Consider the following 15,343-nt stretch of genomic DNA (forward strand, 5'->3'; position numbering starts at 1 on the left):
TTACAAGAGATGTTTAAAGGTCTTAACATTGACTGCGTGGAACTTCCAAACAGAAAGTGAGAGAATTGGAGTTCCTTTCCATCCAACAACAAAGCACTTCCCATTAGTCCCCATTGTGCAGCTCCTCCCACAAGCAAACTGTTTGGCAATAAGGTCTGCTTGGTACAAGGAAGACAAGCTAAGCTCTGCTTCCACCATTCCACATTTTCCAAACAAACTCCTCCACCCATCGATTTTCATCCGCCGGTTTACCCTCTCTTCGCCTTCACTCGCAACAATGTTCTTGATCTCGTGACTCAAATATGTTTCCTCCAACTCCATCCGTAGCGCGCTGCCTCTGTCCATACAGGCATCGAGGCACTCAAAATATGCACTGTAGTAGAAGAGTGCTTCGTAGAAACGGTTTATGAAGATCGGAGAGTTGTGATTTGCCTCGACTTCATTGACCACCATGAGGCGCGGATTGAGGCTTCTGAGGGCTTTCATCAGAGATTCCAAGCAATTGGGTTGGCTCATTGTACTGGATAGTAGTAGAGGGCAGTAAACTGCAACTGCTTCACCAGTATCTAACTCAAAGATACCTTCTTTTATATCTTTGATATCTTTTACCATGGCTATCTTGAAGGTAAAAGGTAACTTCAATGCCTCAGCAAATTGAGCCAGCCTTCTGCCGGTGTCCTCAATTTTCTTCCTTGATTTCACTCCAACAGCTGTAACTTTTAGCATCTCAATTGGGCATTCATATCTTGTCGCGAGTGCTTGCATCAACACGATGCAGTGTCCCCCGGTTCTGATGGCAAGGTCAACGAAATGAATCTTTTTGGATGATGCCACATTTTCCACTATCGCTTGGATGCCCGCAAACTCGGTAACTTGAAAGAAGGGAACTTCAAGGAAACATGCCATTAAAGCAGGACTCAAAGCCGCCATTGCTTCCTCAACATGCATAGCGGCAACATCTCTACTTTCCGATCCCTGTGATGTGTTTCTGCCAGTTTCTCTGTCGGTCTTCTGTTGGAGAGCTTTGGAAAAATAGTAAACAACTCTTTGAACAGAATTTCCACTACTGGAAGACAGGAAATCACATAGATTCTGCAGCTTTTTTGCGCAGCCGTATTGTTTCTTTGCAACCTTCTCAGCACAAGCTAAAAGAAGATGCGCAAGCCCAACATCTTTTGTTTCTTGGTCTGAGAGGCCGAAAGCAGTGCTGCCTAGAACATGGTCAGCCATGCAGTCATCTGCGTGTCTCCGGGAAGAGAACTGTATGAACCGTTCCCTTGCAACTCTCATCACTTCGACGGTTGACAATCCAGAGGCACAACTCATGGTTTCAAGAGAAGAATAAAGCTGAGCTTTTCTTGTTTTTCGGAGTGCGAAAAGTGTACGAATGTTCTTGTGGGTTTGTGTCTGCTTATAAGCTGACATTCTACGCTATGACTTCTTTACATGGTTTGACAAAATTTGTAGGATATGCTGTAGCTTGGCCTTCTGTGAAATTCCAAGGCCAGTCTGTCAACAGCTGTATGAAAACTGAAATTGTTAAGTAACTCGATCAGATTAGGACATGTTTAGAAAACTAATTAGTACAGTGAAAAAATTATGGTTTCCCTCCAATGATTCATGTTGATCCCCAAAAGCCTGGCCACAGTTTAATACATCCAAACACTACGTACGAAGCTTGTGCATGTAAAGCTAGGAGTATGTGAGCGCTTGACGACATGATCCAAGCAAGAAGCAAATTATTCGTTCTGCTGATATAGTTTTCACCACCAAGGATCTGATATATTCTATGAGTAAATTTGATTTGGACATCAGCCGGCATGTTATGACCAAAAGGATAAAGGAATAAGGATTAGGGATAAGACAAACAAGAAAAAAAAATACCACAGAATATTAGAGTGAAGAAGAAAGTACAAACTGGAAGCATGGCTTTCGTAAAGCATCGCAGGACAGAATAACCGAGTTCACGGAAGAAAAGAAGAAATACAAGAACTGTAAAATCACTTGAAAAATCAAGAACATCCGATCTTTGAGTAATATGCATACATTTTACTAATTATACGATACAGATTGTATTACGTTTAAGGTATTTGAATTTAGATAGTTGTGGAATAAATTGATACATCCAGTGTCTTATGAATTTATGATCCATAGTTGTAGAGGCGTGTTTGGATGCACTTGTACATGTTTATGGCGTTCATAAGAAGTTGCCTCTCTTAACAGCTCAGTTTTCTTCACACGGGTATCCTTTCAATGATAACTAGAGCAATGCGATCATCATCTCGATGGACAAAGAGGAAAATTTCAAAGAGTACCATAATATTCGACTTAATGTTAACAAATTCGCTCATGAGAATTTATGAGACAAAAGTACAATTCTGGTGCTTTCTCCCATGTCTGTAGATTCTGCAATCCCTCATGGGAAACATATACATTGAAAGGACAATCATCATCGTCATCAAATGTGTTCGCCAACCATTTCGGTTGAACAAGCACAAGGTTAACAAAGAAAATAACCTATGCAGTTCCTGACCATGATTATTATCCGAAACTAGAATTTGAAGTTCAACCAAGAAGATAATAAGATGTCAGAGATTTAAAACTACAGGCAACCTCCTTTTTATTTATTTCATCAAAGAAATTTCCAAAGAGAAAGAGAATGGAGAGGTGTGCCCTTCCATCCAAGAAGCAGGCATTTCCCATCCATATTGAGCGTGCAAGAATTTCCGTACGGAAAATTCTTAAGAATCAGGTCTGCTTGGTACAACGACGATGAACTCAATTCTATCTCCTCCATTCCATACCGCGCAAAAAATGCCCTCCAAACATCAATTTTCACATTTCGGATATTCCTTTCCTCTCCTTCATTTGCCACAATATTTCTAATTCCTGTCCCAAAGTACATTGATTCCAAAATACTTCTGTTTGGATCATCTCGTTGGATGCAAGTTTCCAAGCAGTCAAAGAACGCAGCGAAGTAGAAAAGGGCGTCAATAAAGCGAGTTACAAAGACTGGCGAGTTGTGATTTGCCTCAACTTCAGTGACCACAGTTACACATGGACGGATGTTTTTTATCACCTTCATTGCAGATTCGAGTCGATCTGGTTTTGGAACCATGCTCCTCAGCGCAAATTCAGAGTAGACCACAACTGTTTCTTCAGAATCTAGCTCGAACATGTCTTCTTTGAGATCTAGCATGTCTTCTACCATCACTATTTTAAAACAAAAGGGTAAGTTCATGGTTTGTGCAAAACTCCCCAACCTCTTACCTGTTTCCTCAACCGATTCTCTACAAGTAGTTCCAACAGCACTTATCTTGAGAAGCTCAAGCAGACAATCACAACGTGATGCTAAGGCTTGCATCAGACCTGTCCACTGCACCCCATTCCGGATTTCCAGATCAATCACATGCACCTTCTTAGCCTCAGCCACATTTTCCACAATGGCTTGAATTCCAGCAAATTGTACGACTTGCCCAAAGGGAAGCTTGATTTGACATGCCAGGGTGGTATCATTAGGAATCTTCATTGCCCTATCAACATCAAATGACTGCTTGTTCCCCAAAACTTTTGGTGCGACTCTTCCAGTTTCTCGATCAATCTTCTCCCGGAGAGCTTCAGAAAAAAAGTGAACCACTCGTTCAACTGGATTCCCGGTACTGGAAGAACGTGAATCACAACGTTTAAGCAAATTCCCAGCACGCTCATACTGCTGATAACCTACTTTCTCTGCAGAAGCAAGAAGGAACTCAACAAGCTCCACGTCTCTAGCTTCCTCATCTGACAGGCCCGAAAAGGAGGATCCAAACGGATGGCTCAGCATGGAGGGAACATCAGACACTTGAGAATAAGTCTGAATGAACCTTGCTCCTGCCACCCTCATGATTTCTTCAGTTGAAAGCTTCCTGCCTGTAGCCACCTGATCTGTGCACGCGTTGTAGTTGCTTGACTCAAAATTTCTTTCTCCATTCAACCGCTTAAACCCACTGCCATAGCTGTTCAAGAGATCAAGCCCTGCCAACGAGGAGAAAGGGTCTCGCTTCTCTTTCTTTGGTTCAACATGTGGAACCAAATTCGGGATGTCTTCGAGCTTTGCAATCTTCCCTAAGCACGCTTGGAATGGCATCGAGAGAGGATCAACCTGCATGGCATCATACAGTCCATAGTATGAAATCAGTGGCTGCTGCTGTTCTTCTTGTTGATACTTGGGAAACAAGTTTCCTCCAGAGGAGTAGTCATTTCCATAGAATCCATGATCCGAATCAACGGAACCAAATTCCCCCAACTTCCCCCATTCCTCTGCTCCAAACAAATTCACTTGTTTCCCCACATTGTTCTCCGCTTCCATGCCATCAAAACCTTTCTCAGTTGAGCTGAATATATCATGAACTCCACCGAAATTGAAATCCCCGAAAGAAAACATAGCATTCGTCATCACGAAAACTCACGATTTAGGCTCTCAATTCTTGTTGGTAAAAGCACTTTTTAATTGCAAACATGAACACATTAAAGATGGTCTGAGTTTCTTATTCCTAGTTCCTTACTTATGAAAGCATCATTATAAATTTAATACTACCCAGTTTTGACAGAGTCCTATATCGCATGGAAATCAAGGGCAGAACAACGACATTGATGTTTTTTATGGTATCAATATGGCCTGCATCCCAAAGTCCAAATATATGAATGCCATTTGTCCAACCAACAGATGTAAATTTAATATACATAATTCTCAACAAGGCGTTGATGTATAAACCCTAATTTTTAAAGAACAACGCTAACGTCACCTCCTTGTCCAACCATTTGTGATTATTGACATGTTTTGAAACTTAAAAGTGAAAAAAATTCATCCTCGTTCAATTTTTTAATCATCATTGAATATATGTTGAAAATGGATCCCATATTGACGAAATTAGGGACCTTGCATGGGGCTTATAAGTAAGTTAGGTTGCTCCCTATATTGCTAATTGGTTTTATGGTGAAACCCTCAACTTTCTTCAATATCTCTTAAAAAAAAATAAATAAAACAAATTTTCAAGATTCATGATGTATAAACCCTAATATCCAAATGTCAGTATTGCATCCACCCCTGTAGCACGTCTCGTTCACCCACTTATGATTAACGTAATTTAACCGCGCAAATTTCATAATTGATCTTTCATTTTCTTAACTATCATTTATAAATCATATCTGTATCAAGTCTGAAATGTTCAGGATTCAAACAAACTTAAGCCTCGTTGATGTATAAACCCTAATAATTAAAACAAATTCTGAAGAAAGTTCCCCAACAATGCATATTAAGAAGTTCAGCCAAGAATGAGACAAACAAAAAATACGTAGAATATATAAGCAAACGCGCGAACAGATAAAGAGGTAATTAAGGTAGCGTGGGATTTGGGAGCTTACAATGCAGCTTGCACCAAATGCTGCTGTGTTTCTTGACGGAAATAGCTGAGGAGGCTCTGAGAGCGACATCCGACACAAGTTGGATGATTAGCGTTTGTATATTTCATCTGTCGTTGGCTGGCAACAGTGCCTTGTCGGGTCCGAGATGAGAGCAACAGCGACGGATTTGCGCTGACGATTAGTCGCTGGTGCAACTGCTGACCATGGCCGGCAAGCAACTTAAAGACCTACGTTATAGTAAGCAATCAATAAAATTTTCCTTTATAATTTGGAGAAAATTTCAATTTTAGTTTACAGATTGTTGCTATTTAAAAACAATAGTTTAATTTTATCAATTTTTTTACAAAAGTAAAACGTGTGTGACATACGAACAAGCCTCACAATTGCTTCATAAAAAGTTGATCAAATAAAATCATCATCCATAAATTTCAAAATCAATATATTATATGAATTAAATCGCGACAACTAATAATTATGAACCAATCGGCCTAAATGCAGAGCCCAGCCTCCTAGATTGGCCTCTAAAGTAAGAAACTTCAAAACTGGCCCAAGTTTCTAATTCCATGTTTGTAAGTAGAGCACAAACTTTTCTTAAGCTAATTAAACTATTTCTTTTCAGAAGATAAATAACCTAAACATGGATTAGGAGCTTAAATGAGAATAAGACTGGACCTATTCATAAGCAGGCTTTTGACATGGATTAAGGCCCAGTAAAGATTAAGGCCCAATATACCTAATAACCACGACCCCCAATCATATTCTGACACCTCAGAAATCATGCAGCAGTCGACGTGGCATAGACCCAACAAATATCGTGTAAACACCGCCCGGTTTTCTCTTTCCTCCGCTTCGTATTTGTATTCCGTATATAATTTGTTCATTTAATTCAACCGGGAGAGGTGGTGGTGGTGGCGGTGGATCGGATCGGATCGGTGCAGATCGGACCGGACGGCGATGGCGGAGGAGAAGTACAACCGGAAGAACCCGGCGGTGAAGCGGATTTTGCAGGAGGTTAAGGAGATGCAATCCAAACCCTCCGATGATTTCATGAGCCTCCCCCTCGAGGTTTCTTACTTTTCCCGATGATTTTGCAAATTCAGATTATTGATCTTGTAGTTTTTTCTGTTTAATTCACTTTGTTGGTGAGATTTGAATTTGATACCCGAATTTTGATTTTAATTGAATTTAAATATTGGGGGCTCGAGCTGAATTTTGATTTTTGTTTCCTTTTTTCTCTTTCTAAATTTCAATTGGGTTTCAATTTTAGGGATATTTTGAAATTGGGGATATTGTTTGGACTAGATGCTATTTAGCTGATTAGCGTTTGTTTGCAGGAGAATATATTTGACTGGCAATTTGCAATCAGAGGCCCTAGTGACACCGAATTCGAAGGTGGAATTTACCATGGGCGGATTCAGTTGCCGGCGGAGTACCCGTTCAAACCCCCTTCATTCATGTTGCTGACGGTAATGTGTTGTACATTTTTGAGGTTAATGGGCTAGTTTGCTGGTTGGATTAGTATCTTCTGTCATGATGTGTTGACTTGTTTACTTCACTTGCAGCCAAATGGTCGCTTCGAAACCCAAACCAAGATTTGCTTGAGCATATCGAATCATCATCCCGAGCACTGGCAGCCATCATGGAGCGGTAAATTCCACTCTTTCTTAGATTGTGTGTGCTAGTGTATGGTTATGCAGAGAAAATGTCTCAGGAGCTATAAGCTTATTATGACGTAGATAGGCCTGGCAATGTTCCAATATGCTTTTTCTAAGCAGCATCCAATTGCTTAGACCAATTGCACACCCAAACTCGTAACATTGTATAGATACGCCACTAAATCATGGTTGGCTTGAAATGGAGTTAGAACTGGACTTGCTTAGTCCGATGACCATATCACTATGGGGTTCCGTGTTTTGGACTTTTCCCATTTGTATTCTTCATGTGTGTCTATTCAATTATTGACATTTTAAGCGGTATTGAGAACAGTCTGTGTGCTGATGTGATGTGAAACACAACTGAAATTTGAGTTGATTCCTCGGTGATTGACATTTTATGCTCATCTTGCTAATGTACTGTGTCTCTTGGCAGTGCGGACTGCTTTAGTTGCACTTATTGCATTCATGCCTACCAACCCAAATGGTGCGTTAGGTTCACTGGAATATAAGAAGGAAGAAAGGCGTGCCCTGGCTATCAAATCTCGTGCAGCAGCCCCAAGATATGGCACTGATGAACGCCAGAAGTTAATGGACGAGGTAAAATATCCGCTGAAAGTTTCGTTGCAATTACACAATTGAAGATCTCATGGTAGAAACTTGCTAATGGGTAATGTTAATTTCACAGATTCATGAATATATGCTGAGCAAGGCACCCCCTGTTCCTCAACTGAGCCCCTCCCAGGCTTCGGAAGAGCATCCTTCAAACAATAAAGGCAATGTTCAGGAGAGTTCCGCAAGCGCTGGATCCACACCCGCTGAGGAAACTGCTGGGGAAGGGCCTGCAAACCCAACAACAGGAGACAGGATTGTCGAAGAAGTTCAGGAAGCCCCTCTGAATGCTAACCCTGCCCCTGTAGCAGCGAGGGCGGTGAATGAAGCTCCTTCCACTGGATCAAGTCAGCTGCTACAAAGGCCAGAAGTTAAAGTACACAAACCAGCTGACGATCGCTTGTTCACATGGGCTGCTGTTGGACTTACCATCGCAATCATGGTTCTTCTATTTAAGAAGTTTATGAAATCCGGCGGACACGGTGCTGTTTTCATGGACGGATCATAGATTTAGTAACGATTCGAGCTGCCTTTGTAACAGAATATGCGTATATCTTATATGGTAGTTAAAAGACATCTGTTTAAAGTTTTACATATATTTGAAGTGTTTGTGATCCATTATGATCATCTAAAATGTACACAGTTGTAATTAAACGTAAAATGTTTTGCATTCGTGAGCTTTGTCATCCCAGAAACATTTTCCATGTCAACAAATCGTTATGTGCGTATATAAATGTGTCGGTTTGATTCTCAATGTGATAGCCAGAAATAAAGACCCCCCTGTTTTCCTCCTCTTATGCACTTTAGTTTATTCATATGCGTTGCTTTCGTTTGCTATTCAATCAGATGGCCAGAAATAAAGATACCCCGTTTACCTCCTCTTATGCACTTTAGTTTATTCATATGCGTTGTTTTCGTTTGATATTCAATTAGATGACCAAAAATAAAGATGCGAAGAAGAAAAAGATGGATGCTTGTCATTACTCTAATTTTAATTCATTATCCATGCACTACGAATGGTCTTATTCAAACATGTTCCCCTCGCGCCAAAATTAGCATAAGCCGTAAGTTTTTCCATCTTGAATTCAACCTGCTCATTAAGCAGTGAAATATTCCATCCCAAGTCAACAACTTCTCCATAAACAGAAACTTTTCGATTGAGACGGGAAAACACGGGATCGAACAATGTGATCTCTCATCGTAGCACCGAAGCATCTGTTCTTTCATATAACTAACTATTCTACTTAGTTATACTTGCAGCATAATTTCCTATTCTAACAACATTAGTGATCAGAAAATAAATTGGAAAGTGACGATGCCACTACGCCATTCCATGACCGGTTTCAGGGTGCATGACTTCAAAATGATGAGTTATCCGTTGTCCAGCTTCTAGCAACCTATATCGAACATATTAGTTGGTTCAAGATGATGTGCAGGAGGAGATGGTATCAGCAGGTAATTAGAGGCTGCAACTTTTCGTGTATTGCCCTGTAACACTGGAGACTGCACAGGGGAAGCTTCGACTTGGAATCCCGATACTTGTATGTATTCGTGCAATTTGGACCCGCACATTTTTCGCGAGGGGGAGGGTAGCTAAATAAAAAAAACCATCTAAGTTATAAAATTTGTCAATCTCAAGAAGAAAACGCAAGATTAAAAACAGAGAACTGGGGCTGGTAAAGAAGAAAGCAAATGCTGTACCTGCAAGGCACTGGACTGAAAATACTAGGCAGACCAATATCATCAGAAAATGTAACGGTGGTTCCATTAGGACCGACAACCCATCGGACAGTGTTTGGTGCCAGTGTGACAGGACAGCCGGTCCTCCCCTGCATAATATTATAGTTAATACTGCATGAGAATAAATGCGAAGGGCCACAAGAAAAAGGAAGAAGACTGAAAACTGTTTAATAATCTCTCAAAGACCTTATTCAATTCGTCCCTTTGCTGCTTCAGTTTTTCTTCCTTCTTCTTCTTGGAATCTTGACCCAGTATTCTTCTGATTGCCCCAGCCTAAAAATTAGAGGTGAGACTGTTTCTACATTTTCCACCTGAGTTAATATTATAAAGCGTGATATAAAGGCCAAACCTCAGCTTCCCTAGCTGCATTCTCTAACTTCACTTTCCGTCTCTGTGCAGCCTCAGCTTTCTTTAATTGCCGTTCCACTTCAGACATTTTATCCTTCTTGCCTGTGGTCAACCAGCCAACAGAAAAACTGAAAACAAGTTCAGTACGGGTGTGCATATGAATATAATCAGAATTATGCAACAGACACGGAAAGAATATGCGCACTTTTAGATGGGACAGAAAGCAAATCACTTGCAATGTCAAGAAAACCTGAACCAGGTAAAATATCTTTTCCAGGCTGGAAGGCCCGGTTACGTGTAGTGAGGGTTGATTCTTTCCGCCCTTCTAGAAGTAGACTAAGAGATCCTGTTTTCAGTTTCTTCCCATTTGGTTCAGGTTCATCATCAGATGTTAATTCTTCTTCATCGTCTTCTCCCAAATAGTCTTTATCCTCGTGCATTTTTTCTGATCTTGACCTATATTTACTAGCTGTTCCTAGCCTTGATGGTTTATACCCTCCGCCATCATCTCCATGAAAGCGAACGTCCATTTGAATTCTCTCTGAACGAGCAACCTTAGATGCACTTAGTCTTCCGAGGAATCGGATTTCTTCATCTTCATCGTCATCTTCATTAAATCCAGCATCCAAGGCGCTTCTCTTAGGAGCCCGCTTGCTTTTCCGAACTGGCTCATTGACCCCACCTCCACCTGCATCATCCTGCATCAATAATGTTATGATACACGGCATTGTTATAATGTAATCATGAACAAATCAAACAAATCTTTCCATAAAAATGGGGTTAACTTTTGAAACCAAATAGCAACCACTGAACTAGAAACTTTTCAAAGATTTCCTGGTCATTACAGTTGTGATTACACAGAATTAAAAGAATAATCATTGGAAAAATCATACAGGGTGACAAATAAATTCCACCGTACAGGTCGTACAAAATGAGACAACAATTGCAATAGTAACGAGAATCAGGGTGAGGTACCTGAGCAAGGGGATTCAGTTGGGGTGTGAAGGCATCTAAAGAGCTTGAAGATTTAGCAGCAGACGAGCCAACACCATTGCCAACATCTGCTATATACTTGGTGTTGAGTGTACGAGTAACACCTCCAAACTTAAGCTTTAACTTCTTCGGGTTGTTCTTACTTCCCAATCCATCAGGATGCACTATTTTCTTCTTATTATTCTGATTCCCATCAATGGTTCCTTTGCCAATAGGGATATTATAGCTGAGTGAAAATGTCGGTGGATTTAACCGAGGTTTATGTGATACGATACTCCTCTTCTTCCTGACAATGCAACCTCCAGGCGAAAACCCAGCACCACCGAAGCTTTCCATCTATGCCGAAACAGTTGCAGTTCTTTTTATGATACCTAACATTCAGAAAACAAGGGGTGGAAGATCAACACAATTTCATTATTTTACAAACCCCACAGTGAACCTGAAGATTATAATACCAATTCCCTCAGTAAGAACTAAATCACGATGAGCCTATGAATCTAATAGCGCCAGCAAGTTGTATGAAAGAAACCAAGTCCCCTAGGGCATGTCTGGGACTGCTTCTTAGAGGACTAAAAGTGTTTGACTATGTTTGTCATTAAACGTGGTTCTAGGTCATTGAAGCACTTTTTCCACGTGCTTAATCACGAGGCTCTCGATTTTTTTTATAAATTTAATGTATTTCTAATAAAATCACTTCTACCAAAAACGCTTATGAGCCCTACAGAAGCACTCCCAAACGGATGAATACACCAGTGATACTGATTAGTATACCAGAAATAGAAAAACAGCACCAAACGGTCCAAACTGAAGCTTAAAGATTTTCATTGCCTTGGTCTCCCTATGGATTTTTTTAGTTTTTGGAGACAACATTAACTGTAAGAACAAACCAGTTGGAGTACATTTTCCTCCTTTCACCTATTTCCTATTTTCTGAGCAACCAAACAGAAAATTAAGGCCCCACTAACGTCCAGTACTCTAATTCACCATAAAACTAACAAAAGAAAAAACAAGAAAGTGCCTCCCAACATTTTGGCTTCTTTTCTTGAATCCTGAGTTGGTATTTCAGATTTTCCGTGGAAACAAACAGAGAACAAGAAAATAAAAGAAAAGAAAAATGCGGAAACTGGAAATTAAAAAAGCGAAGTCAAAAGCACATACTTACCTTGAAGAAGTCAGGGAGCAGGCGGAAGCACAGTGATGGAAGAGCCAGGAGAAACCCTAACCCTAACGGGGGGAAATGGAAACGAAAGGTTGGAGAAGTAAATGCAGTGAGTGAGAGTGAGAGAGTAGTGGGATTATGGCATTTTGAGAATGGTCTTGATTTGGTAAAAGCATGAAAGTGGATTATTTTTCTTTCCTTTTTTTTTAAAAAAGAAATAATAAAAATGGTTTAAAAGCTTTGAGTTATAACGATAAAGATAAAATAAATAGTATCAGGATTAAATTTTTAATGCAAAAATATGATTTTCCGTTAAAATAAACAGTATTGATAGCTTTTGTTAAATTTTTTTTTATTTTATTTTTTTTCTTCTTCGTATACTTAGCACAGCTTTTTATGCAGTTGTTTTTTATTAGGTGTTTTTGTCCGCACCTTTTTTTTTATATTTTATAGATTTTTTTAATTTTTAATCATCAAATTAAGTAAATTAAAAAATCAAAACATAAAAATGTAATATTTTTTATTTTTTAATTATCAGATCAAATAAAATAATCAAAATCAAAACATAAAAATGAACGGAACATGTGTAAGAAGGAACGAAAAAATATATGGGTAGCGCCTTCTTTTTAATTGGTGTACGAAACCAGTCGTAGCCTTGGGAATATGGCTCAAGCGGTCAAGCTCAATACATGAGGTGGGGTATGAATTTTTTAAAAAATTTTATACGGTATATATATATATACACACACACAAAATGGGGTGGGGTATGAATTAGTGACAAACTCGTTATTTACGAAATTTAAACTTAAAATTATTTATTTATAAGTAAAGAAAAATATCACTAGACCATAATACTAAATGATAATATTTCTTCAACTTTGATGTCATGCAAGATATTGACCTTGACGGTTCAAAGCCAAAGCACTGCTTACCTTGATTAGACACAGAAAAACGTACTAGTTTTTGTAAATTTCGACATACGTAAGTTAGTTAACTCATGCGTGTCTTGTGCGTTCAACTTAGAATCCAATTTTCCATAGTTAATATTAGTTTTGAATATTTCTCGAATCAAAGCTACAGACTAGCTGTTTCCATTTTTTTTATATTATTTAGCCTTGTTCATGAAGAAGTTTTCTTGTAAATAATTTATTTTTTTAATTTTGTGTCTCAATTGCCTATTTTCAAAAGGACAATTTTTGTTCGTGTTTATAACATTAATATTTCTTGTAAGGAGCTTATAACTCAAATGGTTAAATATTCTTATGTGAGCATCCCAGATCTTTCATACAGTTCCTCCTCCCTTATTATCGAATATCAACAAAAAAAGAAGAAGATGTAGATAGAAAGATGGGAACCTTAACGAAAAGCTTACGGTTAAGCCACATCAATATTTTATATTATTTTTTTATAGAAATAATAAAACAAAAAGTAATTGGAATATAAAATGTTGACCGTAGCTTAACCGTGATCACACAAACAGAAAGACAAGGAGAAAGTATGGAAATGGGAGGGCACACGATCCACCTCCTTCTCAAAAGTACAACTCTCCCTTTTTTTCACTTGCTCTACGAACATCACTCCCTACTTTTCTAATAAGAGAGGTGTACAAACGTAATAGACCTTTTTAAGAGTGCTAAAAATAGTTTTCTTCAAAATTTATATCCTTAAATAATCAAATATATGTGGATTCAATGAACTGATTAATATTATTAAAATCTCATGAAACACCAACCACAAAATTTAAATACTCCAAATCCTTTGGTTTGAGATCCCCTATTCAAACACATTCTTTCAAGTTTCAAATCCCTACCCCCAAACGAATGTGATACAGATTAAAGTGAATTTGCATAATAGCATATATACAAGTAAATCCTATAGGCTAGGTGTAATGCTTCTCAAAAAATAAAGACAAATAATACATGCTACGGTACAAAAATGTAAGCTTTAATTTATATATTCCTACATCTCTACTCTTATCAATTTGCTAGCTATGTAATGTTTTTCTTGTACAACAAGAAACAGCACAAAACAAATGGGAAGGAACTGAAGATATATATATATATATATATATATATATATAGAGAGAGAGAGAGAGAGAGAGAGAGAGAGAGAGAGATCATGATCAATTGATCATCACTTGATCAAGGAAGCAATGGCAAGGCAATTGCTGGCCATTTTACGAAGTTTGTCATCGTAATCACCCAGCGGAGATTGCTCTCCTTCAAACCCATCCCCACACGTCACAGCATCGGTCACCACCCCGCTAAGCATGCTATTAATCGTGCCAATGTCGTGGCTCTGGATTGCATCAATGGCGCTCTGAAGGCCGTCCAAGGCATCAGAGTACAAGTCCTTGCAATCACTGAGCGCAGCAATCGTTCCACGTGCAGTGTTAGGCATCGTCACAAGTTTTGAGGCTGCGGCTAGAGACATCTGGGCGTGTGCGGTGCAAGCCTTGATTGTCATCCCAAGAGCGGATACGGGGTCAACCTTGGGTGGTTGGAAAGGGGTCAGGGATAAGATGCAAAGATCAGGGTAGTCGGTGTTTTTGCATAGTTCTTGGATCGCCGGGTTAGGTGGGGTTGATGATGAGGCCGTGTTAAGAACAAAAGGCTGCGCAAAGAGGTTTCCGCGTGGGCTGTCAGAAGAACGGCGAAGAAAGGATGAGGAGGAAGATGGAGAAATTGAATTGCCAGCAGGGGGTGATGCTTGTGGAGGCTGTGAAGGAGGGTTTGGGGAGAGAGTTGGGGCCGGAGTAGGACTAGGGGTTGGTGGAGGGCCTGCTGGCCGCGACGAAGGGAAGACTTGACCCGGCTGTGGCTTACTAGGAGGCACGGAAGCCTGCGAGTTAGGAGAACTTGGTGATGGAGAGAGAATAGTTAGGTACCTCAGTTTCAAGTCCCGGGGCTTGCATACAGCTTGTGCGGAGTTAAAGCCGAAAATGAAGAAGAATAAGATGATGAGAGGCGTTTGAGTATAGCACCTTGGATCCATTGTTGTTTCTGAATTTGTTTGCAGGGTTGGTGGAAGGAACTAGAAGAGAAGAAAATGAAAGAATGGGAGGCTTTTGAAACAAGATAATAACCACTGTGTGTGTTTGGTGAATAATGCCTTAGTTTGCGGATTGTTTGGCTATCAATGGAATTTAACTTAACACATTATTTGTATTCACAGTTTTGGCTTTCAAATTAGGGGACTAGAATTCAATCTCCCATAATAGGTGGTTGGTCTCTCTCTCTCTCTCTCTCTCTCTCTCTCTCTCTCTCTCTCTCTCTCTCTCTCTCTCTCTACTCGGCTATTTTGTGCACTGCATACCTTATAAAAGAAGAGCTAAAGCTCCTTTTTGTTGTTACATTGAAGGGAATCGAACCTGGCCGACCCTAACCCTAATATACTACCCCGAACCCTGGCCGATCCTAATCCTAACCCTAACCCT

The 15,343-nt window shown here is 39.7% G+C and overlaps 5 protein-coding genes across 7 annotated transcripts; 1 reads left to right on the forward strand and 4 right to left on the reverse strand.

Moving 5' to 3' along the window:
* On the reverse strand, window positions 1-1,326 carry LOC137736198 (DELLA protein GAI1-like). The gene has a single exon (XM_068475520.2). The coding sequence runs from the start codon at window positions 1,324-1,326 to the stop codon at window positions 1-3; it is 1,326 nt and encodes a 441-aa protein (XP_068331621.2).
* A 1,306-nt stretch (window positions 1,327-2,632) lies between these two features.
* Window positions 2,633-4,435, reverse strand: LOC137736627 (DELLA protein RGL1-like). Its single transcript, XM_068475864.2, has one exon. The coding sequence runs from the start codon at window positions 4,433-4,435 to the stop codon at window positions 2,633-2,635; it is 1,803 nt and encodes a 600-aa protein (XP_068331965.2).
* Window positions 4,436-6,191: 1,756 nt separating this feature from the next.
* On the forward strand, window positions 6,192-8,421 carry UBC32 (ubiquitin-conjugating enzyme 32). The gene is made up of 5 exons (XM_068476616.2): window positions 6,192-6,468; window positions 6,738-6,869; window positions 6,966-7,050; window positions 7,492-7,655; window positions 7,744-8,421. The coding sequence occupies exons 1-5, from the start codon at window positions 6,358-6,360 to the stop codon at window positions 8,173-8,175; spliced, it is 924 nt and encodes a 307-aa protein (XP_068332717.2). The 5' UTR covers window positions 6,192-6,357; the 3' UTR covers window positions 8,176-8,421.
* A 298-nt stretch (window positions 8,422-8,719) lies between these two features.
* On the reverse strand, window positions 8,720-12,146 carry LOC137738291 (uncharacterized). 3 transcript variants are annotated; one of them, XM_088682990.1, is made up of 7 exons: window positions 11,907-12,146; window positions 10,731-11,119; window positions 9,961-10,453; window positions 9,757-9,857; window positions 9,594-9,680; window positions 9,369-9,496; window positions 8,720-9,260 (listed from the first exon to the last, which is right to left on the reverse strand). In XM_088682990.1, exons 2-7 carry the CDS (start codon window positions 11,082-11,084, stop codon window positions 9,116-9,118), a joined length of 1,308 nt encoding a protein of 435 aa, XP_088539116.1. In that variant the 5' UTR covers window positions 11,085-11,119; window positions 11,907-12,146; the 3' UTR covers window positions 8,720-9,115. The 3 variants fall into 3 exon arrangements, with proteins under 3 accessions (XP_088539116.1, XP_068334029.2, XP_088539117.1); XM_068477928.2 differs by having other exon boundaries at window positions 11,911-12,067; XM_088682991.1 differs by having other exon boundaries at window positions 10,006-10,453; window positions 11,911-12,041.
* A 1,587-nt stretch (window positions 12,147-13,733) lies between these two features.
* On the reverse strand, window positions 13,734-15,194 carry LOC137736199 (pectinesterase inhibitor 6-like). Its single transcript, XM_068475521.2, has one exon. It carries the CDS (start codon window positions 14,899-14,901, stop codon window positions 14,041-14,043), a length of 861 nt encoding a protein of 286 aa, XP_068331622.2. The 5' UTR covers window positions 14,902-15,194; the 3' UTR covers window positions 13,734-14,040.
* Window positions 15,195-15,343: the final 149 nt, after the last annotated feature.

Source organism: Pyrus communis, chromosome 13 (assembly GCF_041283825.1).
Source record: "Pyrus communis isolate YQ-2024b chromosome 13, ASM4128382v1, whole genome shotgun sequence".
NCBI classification, from domain to species: Eukaryota; Viridiplantae; Streptophyta; class Magnoliopsida; order Rosales; family Rosaceae; genus Pyrus; species Pyrus communis.